Genomic DNA, 25,860 nt, shown 5'->3' with positions numbered 1-25,860 from the left:
TTATGAGAGAGAACTCTCTGTGAGAGTGCCCCATGGAAGAAACTGTCCTGATAACAAGAGGTAAGAGCTAAATGAACTCAAAGTCAGACAGGACTCTGCTCACAGATGGGCTGGCTAGACACGGCTCAAAACTGGGGCAGCATCTCATCCACATAAGGTCTTCCTATGTACATGGAGCCAGAATTGCCAGCATTCTATAAAGAAATTTCCATCCCCATAAATGAGGCCACAAAGCACCAGGAGCCCTCCCAGAACCTCCAGTAATTTCATATGTTCTACCTCTTAAGAGCGCTTTAGAGCAAGAAGAGAATAGTAACATTTCCATCTCTCTTCATCCTCTCATTCCTGCAGGTGTACCAACATTCGACCGGGAGAGACTGGAATGGATGTAACAAGCCGCTGTACCCTTGGAGACCCCAACAAACTCCCAGAAGGGGTTCCCCAACCTGCTCGCATGCCCTATATCTCAGACAAGCACCCTCGGCAAACCTTGGAAGTGATCAACCTTCTGAGAAAGCACAGAGAGCTATGTGATGTGGTGCTAGTTGTGGGCGCTAAGAAGATATATGCCCACCGCGTCATTCTGTCAGCCTGCAGCCCCTACTTCCGAGCAATGTTTACAGGAGAGCTGGCAGAGAGCCGGCAGACAGAAGTCGTGATCCGAGACATAGATGAGAGGGCTATGGAGCTACTGATTGACTTTGCATATACCTCCCAGATAACTGTGGAAGAGGGCAATGTTCAGACCCTCTTGCCTGCCGCCTGCCTCCTCCAGCTGGCCGAAATACAAGAAGCCTGCTGTGAATTCTTAAAGAGACAATTAGATCCTTCTAATTGTCTGGGCATTCGGGCTTTCGCTGACACACATTCTTGCCGCGAGTTGCTAAGGATTGCAGACAAGTTCACCCAACATAACTTTCAAGAGGTGAGTCGTGGGCTAGGGAGATAGCTCATTGGGTAAAATACTTGTCATTCAAACACAGAGACCTGAGTTCAGCTCCTGACAACCAATTATAGGAGCCTGGCATAGCAGGAGGTATCTGAATCCCCAGCAAAGACAGAAAGATCCTGGGGCTTGCTGACCAGCCAGCCAGTCTACCTGAAACAGTTTCAGGCTCAATAAAAAAACTTATCTGTCTTTAAAAAAAAAAAAAAAAAAAGATAAAGAATGATAGAAAAAGAAACTCAACATTGAACTTTGGCCTCTACACAAACATGCATGGGAAAAATGTACCACATACATGTGTGTGCATGCACACATGCACACATACATATAACACACATACACACACAAGTTGTACTAAGTGGTTTGAATATATTCGTGTTATTTGGTAAAAGAACAGTAGGGGACTAGTGAGGTAGTTCAGTTGATCAACCTGAGTTCCGTCCCCAGAACATTTTTCTCTGACCTCCAAACTCATACTGTGCACACACATACAGGAATAGTAGTAAGGAGCAGTAGGAGTAGGAGTGAGTAGTCATGTTGTCATAAATGCTTTTTAATTTAAGAGAATCATAGGATTTATAGTCCCCTAACATTTGCCTTATATCAAATTATAAGATTGCTATAAATTCTAAACCTGTTTGTGAGTTTTAAAGGCTAGTTTTATAGCTACCAGCAAAAGTTGTTTTTTGTAATCATCTTCATGAAGAACTGATAATTAAGCCAAAACATGGTTTATTTAGGCATGGTAGGATGTGTGCACCATAGAAGTGATTTCCTATAGCATTTCCCTCCTGATTAGATGGATTATTTAACAGGATAAGTTATGCACTATGCATACTACTTGGTAAATTAATAGTTTTTCTTTTAAAAGACATGTTTTAGAACCAAAAGAATTTTCACTAAACTCACTATTTTTCACTTATTCAGTATGACATGAGACACTAACAGTAAACAATTCCTTTATGACCTTGAAATTAAGAAGCATTTCTAAATGACTAATCTAGAAAGGCTAAACATTAAAATCTATTAATCTTATCACATACAGAATTGAGGGAAATATTTGCAATTTGTATCCTCATCAAAAGGTTAAGGTACTCACTACATCAGGAGTACCAGTAGATCCTACTCTTGAGTAGCAGAAAACTTGACAGTACACACACATAGAAAAATTCAAATTGCCCTTCAATATCTGAAAGTCTGCTTTTTGTTCAAAATAAGAGATAGACAAATTAAAACTACACTAAAGTACTGTTTTCCTCCAGCTTTGTTTTTTGAGAGAGTGTCTTACTTTTTAGCCCAGGCTGGTCTTGAACTCAACACCATCGATCCTCAGCCTCTTAAGTGCTAGGATTATATGAACATGTGCACCATATCTGGTCAAAGAACTACTTTCAGGTAACAGATATGCTTAAATGTAATCATATACCCTCTTAGTGAGGCTATGGGCACATAGTACATTAAATGTAATTAAAGGCATGTGCCACCACCACCTGGCTTCAAAATTACTCCTGCACCCACTTTTAAACTCAGCATTCTCTGGAATTTATATTACACATACTGGAGAGTAGAAGATTTTGAGAACATGTGTTGGAGTTCTGGGTTTAGTATTGAACAGGCAACTCTGGATCTCTGCCCCTTGAGGTTAGGCTGAGGTTAAACTAGTCCCTTTTAAAGGAAAAAAACTAGTAGATTCATCTTCTTAAATATTTGAAACTTTAATATTTAAAACAGCTTATTAAATATGGTTAAATAATCTGTACCAGTGAGAGCCCCTGAAGTGAAAAGGGAGAGAGAGCCTTGCAGCTATCCCTGTATTGAAGGGTGGTTAGCAAAGGAATGACCAGCAAAGGGCCCTGGGTCAGAAGTACAAAGAGTTTCCTTTAACTTTCAGAGAGCTGGAGCATTGGGTCACACCTAAGAGCACCAGTTGCTCTGGTAGAAGACTTGGGTACAATTCCCAGCACCTACATGGCATCTCCCAACTATTTATAACCACCCCAGTCACCCCCTGACCTCTGTGGACCCCAGACATGCATGTGATATACACACTCATGCAGGCAAATCACATCCTACACTTCAAAAGAAGCCTTAACATACATTGCGTGTATTTCCTATCTATATGTATATCATATGACCAGGAAGTTTCTAAAAATTAATATTAAAGTCATTGGCCTTAAGATAATAGGAGTATTTTGGAACTAGGAAAGAATCAGATTAGTAGTGCTAAGGAACCCAAGTTGAGAGTGAACTAACAGCAGTCCTGCTTCAGCCTCCCAAGTGGCATACGCCACTATGAGCAGCTAATTTTATACTTTATAATGAAAAATATTCCATTGTATATGCCATATTCTCTTCGCTTGTCCATGGATGGACACCTAAACTGAGTCACCAACACGGCTGCTGTGAGCAGTGTTGCGGTGAAGATGAGTGTAGGCGCTGCTGTCCCTGACTGTGACCCCCTTGATTATGTATCTACGTCATGCAGCACAGCATTCTCTTTATTTCTGAGAACTTGCATACCAGTTAATGTGCATTCTTAGTAGCCATGCACAAGAGGTCTGTCTTACCCTTGTTTTCTTCATTATAGCCATTCTGACGATGGCAAGAGAAAACCTCAGTGTAGACTTTGTGGTGGTTTGTAGTGCAAATGATAAACAGGCCCTTTACCACTGGGCTATGTCCCCCAGCCTGTTAACATTTGGTTTTTAATCAGTGTGTTAGAGGGGAAAAAGTTCTCTTCTGATGAAATTTTGAAAGAATGTTAAGACCTTCTTAAAGATACACAATACCAAAATTGTACTTAGTGATGAAACTAGGAGCTCATCAGCAGACAGCCAACCACTAGGCGTGAACGTTGCTTCTGGACATTGGAGAACCACAGTACCCAAATAAAATCCATTGCTCCAGTTACATATAAACTCTACAGCACGGTCATTTGATGTGTAGATAGGTCCTGGTGTATAGGGTACCCCCTTAAATCTGGTAACTCTGCCACAGAAAGTAAAATGCAACCATGTTCATTACTAGTTATCTGGCTAACTAGTTACTAAGCTGAAGTATAAAAGTTACCTTTTGACTATACTGGACCCTAGAAAGTTAGATAATTTAAATCTATGTTATGAAAATGTAGTAAATAACTACAGCCTCTGACTGCATAATTTTGTCATTTGTATTTTTCCTAATGTTTTTAAAGAAAACATTTTAATCAAATATTAAAAATATTATTAAAGCCTATCACATCCTGATCTTTGATGAACAAGAAATATAGCCCTCTCCCAAACCAATCCATCCTGTTCATTAAAGGCAATCCAGAGTCTGAACCTTTAGCAGCATCCTGCCTGTGCTATCAGACATCACATGTAGTAGAGAAACCACCACAGTAGAGAGTAGCAGTAGCTTTTCCCTTCCTCGCGTTTCCTGCCTGTCATGACAAACAGACTTAATAGACCTGAACTTTCATGGCCAGCCTGTGTAAGGAAATCGCCTGGTTGCCATGTCTTCTCCATTCTGACAGTTCTCTAGACTTGGGTAAGAGTAAGCATGGATATATTTGTGATTCCTCACTAGAATATTATCCTAGTGATTTGGTCCTTAAAAGTTGCACTTGGCCTAATTCTTTCTTCACTATATTCATGCTTGCAGAATTGATGTCTCTTAATTCTTTTTGGAAGCTAAGGTCAAGATGTTTCTTCCCTTTCAGCAGCTAACCTTCTTCTGGAATCTTTTCCTGGAATTTTCGATGTCTCTTATCATTTTGAAACTTTAATTTAGTGTGGTTACTCAACTTATTTTGAATATGAATTTTTATTTTATTCATTAATTTCTTAAAGAGAAAAACATTTAAACTAAATAACAGTTTTGGAAACTGTACTTTCTATCCTTTGTTCCCCTTTGAAACTGTTCTTTTCCTCCTTGTTTTAAGTGCCAATTCCATTGTAGTGCATAATAGCATAATATTGCCCTGTGACGTGTGTGTGTGTGTGTGTGTGTGTGTGTGTGTGTGTGTGTAGAGGGGGTCAAAAATTGTACTTATAGGCTTGTCTCCTTTTTTCTTACCTAAATCTGAGCAGGTAATGGAGAGTGAAGAATTCATGTTACTTCCGGCCAACCAACTCATCGATATAATATCTAGTGATGAGCTCAATGTTCGGAGTGAAGAACAAGTGTTTAATGCAGTGATGGCCTGGGTCAAATACAGTATTCAGGAAAGACGTCCTCAGTTACCCCAGGTAAGAGGCAAAATGCTTCTCTAAGAAATTGTTTTCTACTGGAAGAAAAATTATGCAATTGTCTTACAGAAACAAAACAGGTCGTGACTCTCCTTATAAGCCTTTGAGTTCAGTTCCCAGCTCCGAAAAAAAAAAAAAAAAAAAAAAAAAAAAGTAAGCCTTTGAGTTATATGTGATTGCTTATTATTGTGAACGTATTGCTCCTTTGCCTCCTGTCTGTTTTGGATTCATTCTGTTTGAAAAGCAAGAATGCCTCTGCTGCCATAGCTAGGAGGTCCTACCACACTTTGAACAGGAAGTGGATGAACTGAGGCTGAGTGGTCACTAAATGACATGTTTGAGATTCATTCTGGTCATGACTATAAATCGTCTCCTTATCCAGAGGAGAAGCATTCCAAGACACTTAAGAGATACCTAAAACCTTCAAACCCTCCATGTACTATGTTTTTTTCAGTATATATTTTCTATGATAAAGTTTTATTCACAAATTAGGTCCAGAAAAGATTAACAGTAATTAATAATAAACAGAGTATTTATGGTAGTATACTGTAGTAATTGTTACTTAAAACTTACTTGCTTTATATCTGGAAACTTTCATTTATTATTGTCTGATTAAAGTTGATGATTAATAAGTGACAGCACAGAAAGCAAAATTGACGATAAGGGGGAAGTATTTTGTTTATATTTATTTATTTTATTATTTTCTATGTATGAATGTTTTGCCTGCATGTATGTATGTACATCACGTGTGTGACTGGTGTGCACAAAGGTCAGAATAGGGCTTTGGATTCCCTAGGATTATACTTACAGGCAGTTGTGGGTGTCACATGGATGCTGGGAGTTATGACCAACAAGTACTTTTAACTGCTAACCCATCTCTTTAGCCCTGATCTAACAGGATATACTAGTTAATGAACTTGAGTCATTATAGAAGAGCTCATAGCGTTGTAAACTAAAAGCAGCATTTTAAAGTGATAGGCCCATGCTTTAGTTTTGTAACAAGTCTCCGTTATGAATTGATAGACACATTTTACATTTACTCTTTCTGCTTTCCACCTTTCTTTACTTATTATGTCCAGTTAGATCCTAAGACATTTGGCTCCACAAGTCAGTAAGCATGAGTCGTTACTCCCCCAACATGCTGTAATGGGAGCTCATGCCGTGATTGTATTTCTCCTAGGTGCTGCAGCACGTCCGCCTGCCTTTGCTTAGTCCCAAGTTCCTGGTGGGCACCGTAGGCTCTGATCCCCTCATTAAAAGTGATGAAGAATGCAGGTATGAGAGGGTGAAAACCAGCAACTAAGCGTTCCTGAGGTCTGCTTCTCTGCTCACTGGTATTGCTTCTAAAATACTGTATTGCTTATGCCAAAACCAGGGCTTGTGGGCTAGGGCCAGGAGGAGAGAGAGAGAACTGGAGTCCCAGTGTTTTTGTTCTGTTAGTTTTCCTGGTTATTTTTTAGTGTGTGGTAGTTACTGGAGTCGAAGTGGCATATAAAGTAGAGTTCTAAGTTTTGATGCAAGTTTCCCTTTGCAGAGTCAATCCTCCATGATCATTTTTCCGGAAATAAATAATGCAGTGTGTCTGTCCATGAGCCTTTCTCACTGACACACAGTGTCTCACTGAGGAATAGCATAGTTTTACTTTGAAGACTGTAGATAGAGGTAAAACCCTGCCCCTCCCACAGGAGCTTTGGGAAAGTCACTAATAGGGCTAAACGAAAGCATTGCTAATAGTCTTAAGAAGAAAAGCAGGCTGATTTACTTTTTTCTTGCTGAGACTAAAGGTGAATGCACCACTGCTCAGCTAAGACTTGTTTTCAGATCTGCACCTTTCGTCATGTGAGGGACCCTCCCATCAACTAGTACATTCCAAATATACTGTAAGTAAATATGTAAGTTAGAGTCAGTCCAGTCAGTACTCAGAGCTACTCAATTACACCGTTCTTCCTGCTTCCCCTTGAAATAGAAAAATCAGAATTATCCCACATTCTAGTATATAGGCAGGCAGGGGTATAAACCCACTGCATTTTCTTCTGTGACCTCAAGCTTGCCATTAATGAGAAATGCAACATTTGAGATTATGTTTGTCTTTTAAATGTGAAAAGGTATGTGTTCGGGTAGGGAGTGGTAGCAAGATGGCTCAGTGGTGAGTAGCTTGCCCCATGCCTGGCATCTTGCATTCAATCCAAAAACCTACATGGTAGAAGGGAGCTGACTCCTGCAGATCCATGCTGTGACACTCGAATCTTACACACACATAATAAGTGTTAAATACAAAACAAAACAAAAACACTTCTAAACTGCTAATTCTAAAAGCAGGACAGAATGGACACTAGCAATCAATTCTCCTGTGTGAATACTGGAAGGGAAAACATGTAAATTATACAGGCTGAAATAAGAAGAAATAATATGTAATTAGGAGAGGCTGCCCCTCTCCTAATTAAGCATAAATCAAATTATATTGATGATTCTGACATGGAAAGTAAAGTACTTATGAAGTCACTTTTGAACAAATTTGACTCCTGGTATCGTACCTCAGCCCTTGGCAGAGTGCTTCCTGCGCGTTCCCCTTCCTTCATCTGTACAGTGGAGGTAAGATCAGTACCTGTTCAGCAGGGCTACTGATGACATAAATGTATAATTAAGAACTTAAAACAGATGCCAGAGGTAGTAGTACTGTTGCTAGTCTGTGTTGGCTGCTGAGTGTTACCTGTGCTACAGTCTGCCGAGGCACCCTTGATGGAGTAGAAGCTGGCTGGTAGGAAACCCGTCTGTCAAGTTTGGGGAACCAGAAAAAACCCTTGATCTTTAGTTTGCCTTTTTTTTTTTTTAAAACTAATTTCTTTTTGTTTTCTGTTTACATTGTTAGTAGGATAAATAAATTAGGAGAAAAATACATTTTTGGGGTTATGCTTAACATATGAGTAAATTACTCAGTGTAGTATAATGAGAAATTAGAACAGTCGAGTGCACATTTGCAATTGAAATGTAACAGTTATAAAAGGTACATTAATCAGGCACTGACTCACCAAAAAGACTCATATGCAAAGTACTGGACCATGTATAATCTCTAGGCTATTCTCTTAAAGGAACGCTGGGACATTTTCTGTTCATGTCAGTAGTCTAGTTACAGTAAGCCATTCATATGATACTAGGTAGTACCTTAGTGTCGGCAACCTCAAGTGTTAGTCGGCCCAGTTACCTACAGCCCTTTCTGATGTGGTCCTTTTCTGACACTGTAGAATCTAACAAAACTCATTAGGAAATAGTGACTGTGCAAGCTGTGCACTCTGGGGGTGCGGGTTAAGATAGTGTCTGGGCTAAGATTGTTGACCTTAAAATTTGCACTCAGATATGAAGTTAGGGTGAAGTTAGGGTAGAAGTGCCAATCAACTCAGAATTCATAGTGTGATTTGTGTCATGGTTTTCGTGCTTGTGTCACTTTTTGTGCTGACTGGCATCAAGGATTTGGTTTGATTTGGGCTTGTTTCCTTTTGCCAACATTGTTTTCTTACACCATCTAGGGGCTTGCAGTGTTTTTCAGCCATTTGATATATTAAGTACAACACTTCTTTTCTGCAGAGACTTGGTAGATGAGGCTAAAAACTACCTCCTGTTGCCTCAAGAGCGACCTCTAATGCAAGGGCCTCGGACAAGGCCACGGAAACCCATCCGATGCGGAGAAGTGCTCTTTGCAGGTTCCAACCTTTCTTACTGGCTTTACTTAGGTGGTTGGTTGGTTGGTTGGTTGGTTGGTTGGTTGGTTGTTGGTTTTGTTTTTTCTTTTTTAGTCGTCGTTTTGGTTTCGTTTTTTGAGATAGAATTTCATTGTGTAGCCCAAACTGCCCTGGAATTTTCTATGTAGTGTAGGCTGGCCTCAAACTCTAAAGCCTCCCACTTGAGCCTTCTAGCACTAAGTATAATATACCACATGTCCTATATAGGCTTAGATTTTAGTTATACTGGGATTAAACCAAATGTCTTCTTAATATTTGAATAATCATTTGGCTAGCTTTGATACTTGCTGTCATAAGAGTCACATAGTAACTCAACAGTGCTATTCTTCAAAATAGTATTCTGAAAATCCCATCTAAAACCATCACACAATGTGTGTTTGTAGCATGCATTGACCTATATAGTAGTCACTGCATAGGTTATATAAACCTATGTAACTAGTCACCACATACGTTTATAAATCTATATAGCTAGTCACTGTATAGGTTATATAAAACTATGTAGCAAAGTCACTTCAGAATTACATGGAGTTGCCAAAAGCATTATCTCACATTAAAAGACTTGGCTGGCTCTTTTGAAGTCGGTTGAGCTCAGGACAACCTGACATATTGTTTTACTGCTACTGCTGCCCCAGCCTAGGGCCATGTTAGAATTTAAGGTGTTTTCTCTGTTATTGAAATTCCTTATATATGCCCAATTATGGAATTCACACTTAAGCAAATCACTGTACACACATTTGCTGTGGTCTAGTACCACGTGACTTAAGATTTAAATGAAACAATAATAAGGTGAAATTATATCACATTGAGATTGGAAATAAAGAAAGTGAATGTTTAGGTTTGTCTAGAAGATGATATTAGTCTGTTTTTAATGTGGCTCAGGAACCATTTAACACCATGTAGAAACTAGTAGTTTCAATGTGTTTTAAGCTTTAAATAACCTTGGTTATTTTGTTGTTGTTGTTATTGTTGTTTTAAGTCACTCTTATTTATATTGAAGTGGACATGGTTGGAAAGAAAAACAAATTTAGCATTATCTGCCATTACCACATATTTTCCTCCAGTGGTCATTTAGGAAAGGACAATGGAACTTGGCTTGGCAGTTATTCTGAATCTTACTCTATTAGCCTACTCAGGCTGGCATAACAGAATACCGTAGACTGGGTAGTTCAGACAAAAGAAATGCATGTTCTCCTAGTTCTGGAGACGAGGATCCAAGATCCAGGCACAGCTCAGGGACTGTTGCTGACTTTTGGTGACTATAACTTGTCCTTGGCTTGCTTCTGCATGTGCTTGGTTAGTCAGAGCAGGAAGTCATAGTGAGGCTAGCAGTCTGCCTCAGGACAGGCGTTCTCTTAACCATTTCGGTTTCTCCTAGTTGGTGGTTGGTGCAGTGGAGATGCCATTTCCAGTGTTGAACGCTATGATCCCCAGACCAATGAGTGGCGAATGGTGGCTTCGATGAGTAAAAGGCGATGTGGAGTCGGGGTCAGTGTTCTTGATGACCTGTTATATGCAGTAGGTGGCCATGATGGATCCTCATATCTCAATAGTGTTGAAAGGTAAGGTTAATTTGAAAAAATTCCTATTGTTCCTATGATTTTGTTTGAGGTATTAAGAAATGTGTGACTTACTAATTTAGTGGTACATTTGTGACACCAATTAATAGTCTAGACTCCTTAGCATGACTTATAAGACCTTTATGAGCTGATCTTTACCGATTTTTCTGGTCTCTTCCTCACTGGACACAGTCATTCTCTAAGCATGCTGCTGCAGATACAGCAAACCGCCTGCAGCTTCTCGGGCACACTGTCTTCTTTCTTCCTCCTGCCCCTGCATGTACACATACTGTTCTTCCCACCCAAATATCTGTGCCCCTTTAAGGCTACAAGATTTCAGATTTACTTCCTGTGTAAAACCTTCTCACAGATGAGTTACTTGTTCCTCTGCTCTTCCATAAGTATTTTAAGCATGCCTGTGCATTCCACACTATAGGACTGTTGAGGTACCTGACACACTGGAAGTTACAGTGAGGGACTTTTTTCTTTTAAGTTTCTTGTTGCCACACAATCTCTTTCATTAAGCTGTGCTGATCTGTAGTGATTGTCATAGTTCCATAGCATATCTATGTTGTGTATCCAGTTCTGGACATTGGTTCTAGATGTGGCATAGGTGAAAAACAAAAGCAGACAAACAACAACAGAAGGGTTGGCTCTATAGATTGTGGAAGGAGGAATGGCAGGGAGAATGGCACCTAGACATAAATCAGCATGCTAAATAAATCAGAGGACAAATGACTAAATATTTGTAGCTTAACAATGAAGTCAATATATATCAAAATATCTAAAATGTAACTAAGGTATAGGTCTTAGTTAGGGCTTTACTGCTGTGAACAGACACCATGACCAAGGCAAGTCTTATAAAGGACAACATTTGATTGGGGCTGGCTTACAGGCTCAGAGGTTCAGTCCAGTATCATCAGGGTGGGAGCATGGCAGCATCCAGGCAGGCGTGGTGCAGGAGGAGCTGAGAGTTCTACATCTTCATCTGAAGGCAGCTAGTGGAAGACTGACTTCCAGGCAGCTGGGAAGAGGGTCTGATAGCCCACGCCCACAGTGACACACCCACTCCAACAAGGCCACTCTCTCAGCGGAGCATATGTAAACCTTCAGTGTACGCACAGGCAAAAGTTTGCACAAACAGCGTCAGACACATTTGAAAGTAAGAAAGGAGAAAGAAAGATGAGTAGGGTGCACACACCTGTGATCCCAGCACTTGGGAGGCTGAAGTCAGAGAGCAGAGGGTCACAAGGTTAAGACTATTCCAAGCTAAATAGTGAGACCATGTCTCAAAGGGGGAAAAAAAGAACATTGTGCTTTTAAATCAAGAAGTTATACAGAGCAACAAAAATCTAGGGGGAAAAAAACGGGAAAAAACAAGGAGGAAAGAAAGTAACGAAAATTTAAGTAAAAATGGATATAGCTACAAAGTGAGGGCGATTTGGTTGTCTTTGGATTCTTAGGGTTAAGGGGTCTTGTACATGCTAGATAAGCACTCTACTGTTGAGCTTATGCTCAGCCTTGCAATTCCTGTTTACAATTATTAAAGTACCAGAAACAACCTAAGAATATATCCATAAGAGTGTGGTAAGGAACTGGAAAGATGTATAGCTCAGTGTTTAAGAACAAACGCTGTTGCCCTGCCAGAGGAACTGAGTCCAGTTATATATACACATAAATGCATACATACATGCAGATATGTGTATATATACATACACATGAAAATAAATCATTAAAAAATAAGATCAAACGGTGCATGGTACATTACAATATAACAAAATAGCTCGAAGGGAAAAAAATCTACAATTTTATTAAACGAAAAGAGATCTCAAAATACATCCAAGGAGGAAACTTTGTACTGTGTGGTATTATTTATATAAATAAAACATTTTGCATTTAAATGCAGATGTGAATAACATTTTATTGCAAAGGCTTAAGGGATGCATGCCAAACCAAAGGGAAAAATATATTCAAAAAGAAGGTTAAAAATCAATGTAAAAGGATAAATCAGGCAGGGATGTAGATCTGTAGCAGCAGTTGCTAGCCTACGGCCCCTCAGTTCAATCTCCATTCATAGGCTTTGATTGTTAATCAACCCATGCTTGAGGGAAGGAACAGTCCTTCTATAGAAATGTATGCTGATATGTCTAAATATCAGAAGCACAGCCAAGCTCTACCATGTAACATGAACTCTGCATGTGTTCTTTGCAGGTATGACCCCAAAACAAACCAGTGGAGCAGTGATGTGGCCCCTACAAGCACCTGTAGGACAAGCGTTGGTGTGGCAGTCCTTGGAGGTTTTCTCTATGCTGTGGGTGGACAGGACGGTGTCTCTTGCCTCAATATAGTTGAGAGGTGATTTCTTTTTAATCAAAGTAATTTTCAGTTCTGTGTAATGGACATACATAGTTCTTTTTGCCTTTTTAGCTTTTTTGCCATTTAGGCTCTAAATGGCCTAGAACTTACAATGAGAGAGAGGGAGGGGTCAGAAGATGACTTTGTGGAATTGGTTCTCTCCTTCTGCTATTTTATAGCCCCCCCCATCTGTTCTTTAATTGTTAAAAAATACATTTATGGTAAACATGATATATTTAACTATTTAAATCACATAGAATGGCTAAGGCAAACCAATTAGCTGATGCATTATTACCCTACATACTTCAGGAGTTTTGGTGAAAACAGTTTTCACCAAATTTTCAAATCCATGACGTAATAACTACTCACTGAGTTGTACTTTAGATTTCCTGAACATATTTTTGACCAGCATATCTCTGATCCTGCTAACCCCTCACCCAGTCCACTGAGAGTGGAATTCTCTACCGTTTGCTTCTATAAATTAGACTAATTTTAGATTCCATCTTTAAGATCAAATGGTATTTTTCTTCATGTGTCTCATTTATTTCACTTAACATAATGTCCCCCCACATTCATCCTATTGTCTCAAATGACAAATCTGTGGCTTTTAAAAAAGCGGAATAGTAAATGTGTATAACTGTGTGTGTTACTCTGTGTGTGTACTTTTTTTTAAGCGTTGGCAAATGTGTGTATCCATTTGATCTCTTGTGATTTCAGACTTTAGGAACTGCTTGGGCAATAGGAGTGTGTTTCCCTCTTTGCAGGTATGATCCAAAGGAGAACAAGTGGACTCGGGTGGCTTCGATGAGCACTCGAAGGCTGGGAGTTGCTGTGGCTGTGTTGGGAGGGTTCCTGTATGCTGTAGGTGGCTCTGATGGGACATCCCCACTCAACACAGGTCAGTCCCTCAAAGGCAGTCTGAGCTCCAAACACAGCACATTTTCCTGGGGGGAATCCCTCTATAGTAAGTATTAAAAGCTCGGGTTAGTCTATAACTTTTTTTTTTTTTTTTTTTTTTTTTTTGAGCTGGGGACCGAACCCAGGGCCTTATGCTTCCCTAGGCAAGCGCTCTACCACTGAGCTAAATCCCCAACCCCAGTCTATAACTTTCAATATAACATCCTTACTAATTCTTGAAGAATTAATTGTATTTCATGCAATACATTTTTATTATATTCATCCTCCCACTCCTCTCAGATCCACTCCCAGCTTCATTTTGTCTTCTTTTTCTTTCTTTCTTTTTTAGTAACCCACTGAATCTAATTTGTGCTCATAAGTTATTCTGTATCTTTTTTTTTTTTTTTTTTTTTTTTTTTTTTTTTTTTCGAGCTGGGGACCGAACCCAGGGCCTTAAACGCTTGCCATAGGCAAGCGCTCTACCACTGAGCTAAATCCCCAACCCTTATTCTGTATCTTTTTAAAGAAAATGTTTTAATTTTCTCTCTAGGAAATTGTAACTCAAACTTCTAATATGTTCCCCACAGTTTTATTTCTCTACATACTTTATAAGCTGCAAAAAACTTAAAGTGAGTTTTTAAAAATTCTGGGGCTGCAGAGAAGACTCGATAGTTAAAAACACTTGGTTGAGAACACTTCTTACAGAGGACCCGGGTTTAGTTCCTAGTACCCACATGGGGACTTACAACCATTTGTAACTCCAGTCCCAGGGTTTCATTGAAGTCCTCAGGCATGCACATAGTGCATATACATACATGAGGGCAAGACACTTAGACATAAAATAGATAGATAATAAATAGGGCCACAATTTAAAAAGCAAAACAAAATTCTACTTTCTACATAGACTGAGTTCCCTACCTCCTATAATCACCACCTCCCCTAGTAAAAGAGAATTCTTTTAATATAAGAATAAATAAAACCGGGGTTGGGGATTTAGCTCAGTGGTAGAGCACTTGCCTAGGAAGCGCAAGGCCCTGGGTTCGATCCCCAGCCCCGGAAAAAAAAAAAAAAAAAAAAAAAAAAAAAAAAAAAAAAAAGTAAATAAAAAAAACAAAAAAAAAAAAAAAAGAATAAATAAAACCTTAGAACTACAAGCTTGTTTGCCTTTTTATCTAGACCAGCAGTTCTCACCCTTCCTACTGCAGCAATCGTTTACTACTCAGGTTGTGGTGACCCCAACCATTAAAGTTAATTAATTACTACGTCATACCTGTTATGATTTCTACTGTCTATATCTGATAGGTGACCCCTCCCCCTCAAAAGGGGTCGTGCTCCACAGGTTGAGAGTCCCTGGTCTAGACATATTAGGTATTTATCTAAGGATATTGTCAGCAGCACAACAGGAGACTCGTTGTCTGGGCATGGGAGAGCATGCCAGTAATCCCAGCACTTGGGAGACAGGGACATAAGGATCGTGAGTTTGTGGCTGTGCTACATAATGAGTTCCAGGCTAGCACCACAGAGCAAGACTCCATCTGAAAAAGAGCAAAACATGAATAAATAATTAAGTAAATTATATGAGGACTGTAAGAGTACAAAAGCTGTTTAGTATAACAATAAATTTTAGTACTAAACTGTTAAGTCCTAATCAAGTTCCACCCTATTATAAGACTCAGAAAGTATATGTAATTAGTTATGTAGTCACAGCTAGAAGTCAACACATGCGCTTTCCTCAGAAGACTGTAAGAAGCTGGGTCCTGATCAGATTATTTATGGAAAATAAGTGTCATTGCAGTTTTAGTGACTATGAAGGAGGAAACAGGTATACGTCACTTACTGATCTTTCTTTTCACTGCAGTGGAGCGCTACAATCCTCAGGAAAACAGGTGGCATACCATAGCGCCTATGGGGACCCGAAGGAAACACCTAGGTTGTGCAGTGTACCAGGACATGATCTATGCTGTGGGAGGGAGAGACGACACTACAGAGCTTAGCAGTGCTGAGAGATACAACCCCAGAACTAACCAGTGGTCTCCCGTGGTGGCCATGACATCCCGCAGGAGTGGAGTAAGTGCCAGCTACTGGAAGCTTTGAGCTTTGCAAGCAAGCATTGAGAGGGACTGTGTAAAAGAAGTTCTCTAAACTGTAAGCTGCGCTAGGACACTGAAGTGAGGTGCAGATGTCTGTGTGCGGTATTTTCAGTGTCTCAGCTATCAAGACGCTTTTAGAAAAAACAGGAGAAAAAAAACTCAAAAAGCTTGTATTTCTTTTGATTGCTTTTAACTCCAGGAGCTAAATATTTTCTATGCATTCATATATATATATATATATATAACTATAAAAACTATTTTTTTATTTATCTTTTACCAGCTATTTCTCTACATGATATCTTTTCTATTTCGTCCCCTATTTAATTTCTGTATAATAGTACTAACTATTCCTGTGATTTTTTTTTTTTTTTAGCTAATTTTTTCAAGGCGACGTTGTATACCAATACAAATAGTAAAGCATATCTGGCCCTTCTACAAGTCTTCCAAAGGTGGTTTGAGTCTGCCCCATCTATAACGTAGGCCACCTCTGGCTGATCTGTTGTCATGGTCCCAACTACGAATGAATGACTGGTCACTAAGAGATGTCCAAAACGGAACATAAAATTCACCTTTGGGAACGTTCGTCTCAATGAACCCTAGACCATTAAACATTGATTGTGGCAGGAGTCCATCACTATAGGACACATACTCAACAGGAAGAGAAGCAAACTGCACCCAGAGACTCCCTAATCTGAGGATAAAAAGGAGCGAATTCTGGTTTGCGTGCATCAAGAGTCTCATTGAATGGCACCATCGAGTAGAAGAGTCATTTGTGTGTCTCAGTTTATTACTCAGGCATTTAGATTATTCCTGTTGTTCTCACTGTCCATTGTGATTGCATTTTCACTCATGTAGAAGGCACAGTGTCTATGGAGTCTTCTCAGGGAACTGCCGGTCTGGTGAAGGAGCCTGAAATGTTTGAGTGTCTACAGTAAGGGTGTGCTGTAGCAGTGCTGTACGTGATGGAAGGACGTGGGAGAGTGGGCTTAGTGCATATGGCTTACTCAGCCCCGTATACTGTTTCAGAGACTACAGTTACTCCAGTATTACAAGAGCATAGAATACATTAGGAGAGGAGCAGATGTAGGAGGGAAGGCCAAACATGGTGGCCAGACTTCTGAAAACCTGAGTAACATTACAGACCTAAAACCTGTCGTAGGCAGAAGGAAGCTTAGAAGTTTCTGAACAGAGTGATGTGCTACGTTTGTGTTTTTAATAATATTTTAGTAGCAGTGTAGAAAGTGGATTAGAGAGGGCAAACCAGAAGTGAGAGCAGTTTGGAAATTCTTGTTCATACCGAGTGACTGGTTTTCTACATTTTACAAATGCATCTGACTCTTCTTGTGTACATATAGTAATAAAACACATAATTTAATGGTTTCTATCATTTCCTAGATTACTGCTACTTTTTCTCCCTGAAGTTATGTAAACTAGAATATAAGAGATTTGAGCAGTCTACCTAGAAACAGTGTGAATTTCCCAATGGTTTTCTCAGTTCTCCAGCTGCACTGTGCTTTGCTCCTGCAGGTTGGCCTAGCCGTGGTCAATGGACAGCTCATGGCAGTCGGGGGTTTTGATGGTACAACATACTTGAAGACCATTGAAGTTTTTGACCCAGATGCCAATACATGGAGGTAACCTTTAGACTTTCTAAGTTTTCTAAGTCTTTTCATTCCTAACTTAAAGTCATGGGCTTGAGAAAGATCATGACCGCCAAAAGTGGGATAGCCAATGTACTGACATTTTCATGTGGTTTCCTGAAGGGAGCTGAAGTAACCCAGATATGACGATGCATTTTAACTTGGCTGTTCTACAGTAGCTATAAAATATCCCTAAATTCTAATAATCATTCATTTTATATAAGTAGAGGTGAGAAAAACAGTGAAGAATATCCTTTCTGTCCCCCATCATATCCTGCCGGGGAAACCATCATACCAAGAAAGTAAAAGCATGCGTAAATAAGCTAGTGCCATTATTAGACTCAGAGCCCACACCTTCAGTTCTCAGTCTGGGCACACAGGTCTTGGTTTGGTTTTTTTTTTTTTTTTTTGAGAAGCCTTTGTAGGGAGTAAGATGTAGTTAACTTTCAAAACACTATTTTGAAACCTAGTCCTCCTCCTTTAGCTTTTAAAAGTATAATGATAACAGATTCTCCAGGTTTGAAATCTGCCCTGTTTTAAAGGTCATTTTTAGATAGGAAGCTGCATCTTATTTTTGAGAGGCTAACTATGTTAAACTTCATTTTATAGATTTGATGTTGTTTTTAAATCCTCAGGGACGGGGTTGGGCACAGTGTTAGAGCCCAAGCCTAACTGGTGGGAGCGGGCTCACCCTCTAGCAATCTCCACATCCCAACCCAGTACATCGGATGCTAGTCAAGCACTCCCTACAGTTGATCCTACAGAGACTGAGACAACTGTCGTGGTCACAGTACTGAAGTCAGTTAACGGAGTGCTTTTTGCTCCAACATTACATTTTTCATGACAATGTTTATCTGATTTACTAAGAGTTCTGAGGAAACAAAAGTAAGGGCAGATCCCCTGCAGTTCCAGTGTTGGCACTGTAGTGTCATACTAAGTGGACGTGCTATGTGATTAGCAAACAAAGTCTGTCTGTCTGTAGTGTGGCCATAGAAGCCTTGCTAAATCACTAACTGGGTAAAGCCCAGAGAGGAGCAGGTTTGCACAAAGAGAGCCTCCCACTCATGGAGTGTTTACTTCTTCATACAGTTTGGTTTGGTTTGGTTTGGTTTGGTTTGGTTTGGTTGGTTGGTTAGGTTTGTAGGAATGTAGAGTAAGCATAATTAAAGAAATAGCTACAACTACTTCTATCTCATAATCACTATAATTTATATATGGACTTCTTTCAGTAACCATTATTAAAATTAGTAATGTGTGGTGAATGATGTTAATGAAGGTCTTAAAAATCATCTATAGATTATATAATGTAATCTGTGATGTATATGTACATCTATAATCTAAAAACTTTTTTTTTGTTGGTTTGGGTTTTTTTGTTTATTTTGCTTCAGTTTTTGAGACGGGGTTTATCTGTGCAGCCCTGGCTGTCCTGGAACTCACTCTGTAGATCAAACTGGCCTCAAACTCAAGAGATCCACTGCCTCTGCCTCCTCAGTGCTGGGTTAACGGTGTGTGTTCTATGCCTAGCCCAAACTTATTACTTGTGGTTTTGTTGTTGGCTTTTTGAAGCAGGCTTTCACTCTAGGCCAAACTAACCTTGAACTGACTGCAGCCGAGGCTGCCCTCGAACTCACAGCAGTCCTCCTCCTCAGTCTCCTGAGGGCTGGGATTACAAGCATGGGTCACCATGCTTGGTTGGTTCGTTGTTGTTTTGTTTCTTGTTTGGTTTTTGGTTGTTTGTTTTGCTTTTTTAAGAAAGTAGCCCTCGGGTTGGGGATTTAGCTCAGTGGTAGAGCACTTGGCTAGCAATCACAAGGCCCTGGGTTTGGTCCCCAGCTCCGAAAAAAAAAAAAGAAAGAAAAAAAAAAAAGAAAGAAAGTAAGTAGCCCTCTCTAGCCCAGTTTGGCTTAGAACTCTGTAGGTCAAGGCTGGTTTTAAGCTGAGGTAATCATCTTGCCTCATCCTTCCATGTCTGATTATAGTATGTATTACCATACCTGGTGCATATCCCAAATCAGTTTTATTTCTTTGCTGAATGAGAAGTTAGTTCTTTTTCCCTGGGTCTTTAACTTTGGAGATGATCTTGTACACATATCACACACTAAATGCTACTTTATAGATGATACTGTATACATGATATTATATAGACAAGGGAATAAAAGCAAATAGCTGATGAGCTGGGAATAAAGAGCAGCTGGAAAAGTGCTTGCTGCTTTCTGCAAGCATAAGACTTGATTTTAATCCACAGACGCAACATAAAAAGCCAAGCATGATGGCTGTAACAGCAAAGCTGGGGAGGCCGACAAAGCAGATCCCTGTGCTGCCTGACCAGTCAGCCACCAAAAGACCCTGTCTCAAAAAATAAATAAAACGGATGTCTTCTGAACAATGACATCCATCTAAGGTGACCTCTGGTCTCCAGTCATATGTACACCTGCACACAAAGAAAGGAAAGGAGGGAGGGAGGGAGGGAGGGGAGGGGAGAGGAAGGCGAAATAAATTGAGCAGCTTGGCTTGGTGCTCATATCTATAATCCCAGCCCTTTGGAAGCTAAGGCAGGAGGATTGCCATGAATTTGAAGCAACCAGAGCTGGAGTGAGAATAGCTCAAAAGTCAAATAGAAAAATCAAATAAAAATAATAAAGGCAAGTACAGTGGTGCATACCTCTAACACCAGCGCTTCCACAGCTGCGGGCAAGAGAAAGAAGACATTAACTAATTAACAACAGAGAAAGTTTTACACAAGGAGAAAGTATATCTGCGGAAATAGTCAGGCAAAAAATTAGACACAGCAATGTGGGACACAGTGTTTTGTGTTTTGGAATCCAGTCTAGGAGCAAAGCTCTAGTGCAAAAGGGCAGGCCAGCCTCACCCACCCGGGAGCTTTTCAGTCATAGTCTGACTTCCCTCTGCTACTTGCCTGTGTTCAGTTTGCTTCTGACTGTGGCAGAGTTACACGAAGCTGAAAATGCTGTGACTGGTGTCTTCGTTTAGAAGGAGCAGTGCTTTTTCCAGTGAGTAAGTGTGCCTTTGTCTTTCTCCTTGCAGGTTATATGGAGGGATGAATTACCGTCGGCTGGGAGGTGGTGTAGGAGTTATTAAAATGACACATTGTGAATCCCATATATGGTGAACACAGAAAAATATCTTGCATACACTCCTTTATATTTGGAAGAGCCTTGACTTCAAAGCTTTCTACAGCTCGAGAAACAATAGAACAAATTTTATTCTTTGCCGGTGCCTCAACATTCAGAAATACCAGTCTAACGATGGAACTCACCTGCAAAATGCCACCTTTGCACAATGCCTTTCCGCTCTGTGCAGAAGAGTATTTATTTTTGGCTTTAATTTATCATGGAGTTTTGATGGGATTTTGTTTGTGTTTTGTTGGTTTGGGTCGGGTCCTTTGGGTTTTTGTTATTGTTGTTATGTTGTTTTTAAACTTTTTTTTTTTTTTACTTATCCTTCCTACCATGAAAAAAGAAAAAAGAAAAAAAAAAAAGGCAAAAGTTCCAAGCTGCAAAATTTACTTTGCTTTCTAGGTTTTGTGTTGATTTTAAAAATACCGATAAGAGCAGAAGGGCTATGTGTGACCTGACGTTATTCCTAGTAGACACTGTCCATCTACTGAGATTGCCAGTGCTGAAGGTAAGATCCTAGTATATGCGCTAGCTCCCATTCTGCACTAAATACTGGAGCACTCCAAATGTAAAGGGGGCTGGAGATGGTTCAGTAAGAGTGCATGCTGCACGCAGAGGACCCGAATTCAGTTCCCAGCACTTATATCTGGCAGCTCACGACTGTGTGTAACTCCATCTAGAACAGTGGTTCTCAACCGTCCTGATGCTGCAACCCTTTAATACGGTTCCTCATGTTGTGGTGACCCCGAACCATAAAATTATTTTTGTTGCTACTTCATAACTGTAATTTTGCTACTGTTATAAATCATGAGGTAAACATCTGATTGCAGGATATCTGATGTCCGAGCTATGTGAGAGGGTCCTTCCATCACACACAACACACACACAAAGAGGTCACGACCCACAGGTTGAAAACTACTGAGCTGGCTTATCCAGGGCTCTTTTATCCTTTGTAGGTACCTGTATTCCTGTATATTCACATATATACAAACAAACATATACCCATCAAATATAAGTAATTAAAAATGAAATTTCTTTTAAATGTAAAAGAGAAACAGAATAAGAAGACATCTCACTCAATAGGACAATTAGGAAGGAATATTAAATCTATGAAAGCAGGACTCAGATGCTACGATCTGCATTCACTGGTGGGTGTTTACATCTGTCTAGCTGAACTTTCTACCCCACTTCCCTCTTTTCTCCTGTAGTATTTTCATAGTGTCTACCACATGTACCTGTACCTAGGTCTCTGCTCAGTGCCTCTTATAAAAACAGTGTAAGGCTCATTGCTTGTCGTCTTGAGAATTCCAGTGAAGGCAAGTGCAGCTGTGTAGGAGTTGCGCTGACTGTTTCCACCTGCAGCTTTCTTTCCTGTCTCCTCTTTGCAACCAAGCAGCAGTGACCTTTCTCCAGCAGTGACTTCTGTTTTTCACTTTACACCGGATGTTCTGGCCTGGTGACTCTGAGGTGACCCTTAGTAACAGCAAAGGAATGATTTTCATGTTAGCAGCTTGTGTGAAGGAACTCCAAGCCAGCCAAGCATGTGAGCAGAGCTGGGGTCCTAACAGTATCACTTTGATCTCATACGGCCACTGCTACTCTGTCTCTTAAGTTGCACTTTCTGATGAAAGGTTGAAAATTTTAAGGAAAGAAATGAAAACTTTAGTGCCTAAGGTTCTCCCCCATAATAGTCATAGACTGATTTTTTTCCTTTCAATGTATTTTGCAGGAAAACCTTTGAATGAGACTTTAGCCACAACCAAAAGGAATAACCTTTACCTTCTCCCTCTCCCCTGGCACCTTTTGTGTTTACATTTAAACATCATTTGCACCTTTTTCAAGGAAAAAATAAGTATTTGGTAAACAGTTGTTTACATGTATCATTTATGCTTTTTCTAGCATGTATAACTTTTTAAAATAAAGGTAGTATTTACCATAAAAATGGTTTAATTTTTAAAGTTTTTGTGTGTTTTTTTCCACGGTGTGCATGCGTGCGTGCGTGCGTGCGTGTGTGTGTGCACGCATGTGCATGTTGGGGGGAGGGGGTGGAGCATGCCACAGCACCAGAGGAAACTTGCAGAAGTCGGTCCTCTTCTTCCATCAGGTGGACTCAAACCCACTTCAGGCTTAGCAGTAGTGCCTTTACCTCTAAACCATCTCTCCAGTCCTAGGTACTGCTACTTAGTACTTCTAACTCTACTGAGTATGTGGAGCTTTTTGTTGTTGTATATTACTTATATATAAAGTTAAAGTGCTTCATCCTGACAGTGATACAATTAAGACTTCTCACTATGTATCTGTAACCCAATCTGCAAACGTATTTTCTCATGTGTAAGAGTCCTAACAGTTTTGGATTGAAAGGACTAATCAAATCATCCAAACCCATTAGCACAATCACCTATGTATAAATACCAAGGAAGTCTGCCTACATATTTTATAATAGAAATGGTATTGCATATCATTTTACCAAAGCCCTACTCTGTCTGTCTTTATGCCAGACTACCACACGAGTTATCTGAAACACAGCCTACAATAAATACAGTAAGGCTGATACAGTTTGAATCAGGAATATCTCTCAAAGGCCCTTCTCAAAACCAAAGGATGTTTCTGTAAGCCCGAATTCATAGGAAAAGAGGACACATTTGTGGAAGGATTGAGATGAGGCCTTATGCATGCTGCTATGAGTTCACATGAGCTTTGATCATGTTGATTTAGGTGGTGATCTTCAACCTTCCTGATGCTGCGACCCTTTAATACAGTTCCTCATGTTGTGGTGACCCCAACCATAAAATTATTTTTGTTGCTACTTTATAACTATAACCTTGCTACTGTTATGAATTGTAACATCTCTGTTTTTCTGATGGTCTTAGGCAACCCCTGTTAAAGGATCCTTCAAACCCAAAAAGGTTGAAGGTCCAAACCCACAGGTTAAGGACCACTGACTTAGAGGGTCTTCTGTTCTTAGACCCTCCACCTCCCTGGCTCTGACACTTCTCTTCAACAGGATTCCTGAGCCTTAAGGGTGGAGGTAGGAATGAACCTTGATGGAGAGAACATTTAGAGCTAAGTGTTCAAGGTCTCTCATTCTTTGTGTAATGTCTAGCTGTGGGTTTCTGTATTTGTTACCATGTGCTACAGGAGGAAGCTTCTCCTTTGTGAACTCTCCTGATGACTGAGCAAAGACACTCATCTATGACTATAGCAGAATGTCATTAGGAGTCATTTTATTGCTACTTTTTTTTTAAACGAACAGTCGTATTTGATTTTACCCTAGGTCCCTGGGCTAGCTACTCTTAGGTTTTTGTTATCCAAGCAGTGTCAGGTATTGTTTACCATCTGGATCAGGCCTAAAGTCAAATCTGTCACTGGCCAGTTACTACCACAAGCTCTCTGCCACTATCACACTATAGCATATCTTGCAGGCAAGACACCATTGTTGCTTCAAGGATTTGTGGCTGGGTTTGGGTTTCTCTTTTAGAAGCATGCAGAGTACTGCCCTGTACCAAAACATTAGGATGTAGGGGTAAAGGCTCTTTGTTGGCACCAGACCAATTTCTCCATGTTCAATGAAATTGTGTAGGTGTCATCTTCAGCAATGGGCCTTGCCATCATTTTGTGGAGAGTAACCTATAGCCTTGGCAACAGCCTGGATTTGGGATGATTCCAAGGGTCCCCTTTGGTCAGCAACTCAATTAGATGTAACCCAATCCTGAGACTGGCAGCTTCATCTGGTAACAGGATGGTCAACTGGGGTTCTGTCTCCCCCATTATTTTGCAATTTCAGCTAGATTGCTGTCATATATGTACATGTTTTAAAAAGCTTTTACTGTGTTGTTTCCATACTGTACCTTAAATGAACCTTAATTTTAGCTGTCTCTCTTTGTATTCCCTTCTTTCTCTCCCCTTTTCCTCTCCATGACCACTTGGAGGCCCATTCCAGGCTCCCCACAATTCAGCCTAGTCCCTTACTACTTGTCCCCCTAGTCACTTACTAACCTAACTTTTGTGGTTCTACAGATGACGGTATTGTTAAAATTGGCTTAATAGCTAATATTCGCATGCTATATTTGTCTATTTTCTAGTTCAGTCTATTGCTTACAAATTTCATTATGTCAGTTTGTAGTGGCTTGGTAATACTCTAGTGTGTAAATGTACCACATTTTCTTTATTCACTCTTCTGCTGAGAGACATCTAGGTTGTCTCCAACTTCTGGCTATTACAAATAGAGCAGCAATGAACATGGTTGATCAAGTGTCTTTGTAGTAGGATGAAGTATCCTTTGGGTTTATGCCCAAGAGTAATATACTCTTGGATCTTGAGGTAGATCAATTCCAATCTTCCTGGGGACTGCCACATTATTTTCATAGTGGCTGTGCACGTTTGTACTCCCACCAGCAATGGAGGACTGTTCCCCTTGCTCCACATCTTTGCCAGCATGATTCATCGACTTGCAGCTGTCCAGTCTGGCCAGTGCCATTTGTTGATGTAGTTTCTTCAGTGTGTGTTTCTGACGTCTTTGTAAATCATTTTGATCTTAGCCATTCTGACAGGCGTAAGGTGAAATAGTCTTACTTCGTACTTTCTTGGTGCTAAAGATGTTGAACACTTTTTAAGTGTTAGTCATTTGAGCTTCCTCTTTTGAGAATTCTCTATATAGATCTTTCCCCACTATATTGAGTTGCTTTCTTGATATGTACACTTTTGAATTCCTTAGATATTTTGGATATTACTCCTCCATCAGATGTGTAGTTGGTAAAAGTCTTTTTCCATTCTGTAGCCTGCCACTTTGTCCAAATGTTCCATGCAGCTTTTCAGTTTCATGTTTGTTGATCTTAGTGCCTGAGCTAAGGTTAATGGTATTCTGTTCAGAAAGTTATCTCCTGTGTCAATGTGCTCAAGGCTATTTCCCCTCTTCTATCAGGTTCAGTATATCTGGTCTTATGTTGAGGTTTTGGAGTTGAATTTTGTGCAGGATGATAAGGATGGATCTATCTGATTCTTCTGCATGCAGCTGTCCAGTTTGACCAGCACCATTTGTTGAAGATGCTGTCTATTTTTAGTGTGTTATTTCTGACTTCTTTATTAAAAATCAGATGCCCATAGGTATTCGGATTTATGTCTGGGTCTCCAATTTGATTCCATTGATAAACATGCCGGGTTTTGTGCCAATATTATGCTGTTCTTATTACAGTCGCTCTGTAGTACAAGTTGAAATAGGAGATCGATTTACCGCCTGCAGTTCTTTTATTATTCAGGATTATTTTAGCTGTCCT

At 40.0% G+C, this 25,860-nt stretch overlaps 1 protein-coding gene across 3 annotated transcripts in view; it reads left to right on the top strand.

The window, feature by feature from the left end:
• Positions 1-22,545, top strand: part of Klhl20 (kelch like family member 20) — a 44,327-nt gene extending 21,782 nt beyond the window's left edge. Inside the window, exons 3-13 of one of the 3 annotated variants that reach the window (XR_004389315.1) lie at positions 352-925; positions 5,017-5,175; positions 6,356-6,450; positions 8,758-8,873; positions 10,288-10,471; positions 12,680-12,823; positions 13,588-13,721; positions 15,579-15,787; positions 17,338-17,444; positions 20,496-21,095; positions 22,317-22,545. Coding sequence is in view for 2 of the 3 variants with exons in the window: in XM_032914966.1 (XP_032770857.1) it covers positions 352-925; positions 5,017-5,175; positions 6,356-6,450; positions 8,758-8,873; positions 10,288-10,471; positions 12,680-12,823; positions 13,588-13,721; positions 15,579-15,787; positions 17,338-17,444; positions 20,496-20,580 (1,807 nt within the window). In the remaining variant the exon portion in view is untranslated. Of the gene's footprint in view, positions 1-351; positions 926-5,016; positions 5,176-6,355; positions 6,451-8,757; positions 8,874-10,287; positions 10,472-12,679; positions 12,824-13,587; positions 13,810-13,920; positions 14,086-15,578; positions 15,788-17,337; positions 17,445-20,495 lie in introns of those variants that run through there. The other 2 variants (XM_032914966.1, XM_032914967.1) reach the window with 2 other exon arrangements.
• The last annotated feature ends 3,315 nt before the right edge of the window (positions 22,546-25,860 follow it).

The sequence above is a fragment of the Rattus rattus genome, chromosome 10 (assembly GCF_011064425.1).
Source record: "Rattus rattus isolate New Zealand chromosome 10, Rrattus_CSIRO_v1, whole genome shotgun sequence".
Taxonomy (NCBI): Eukaryota; Metazoa; Chordata; class Mammalia; order Rodentia; family Muridae; genus Rattus; species Rattus rattus.
This window is presented reverse-complemented; position numbering and strand designations above follow the sequence as displayed.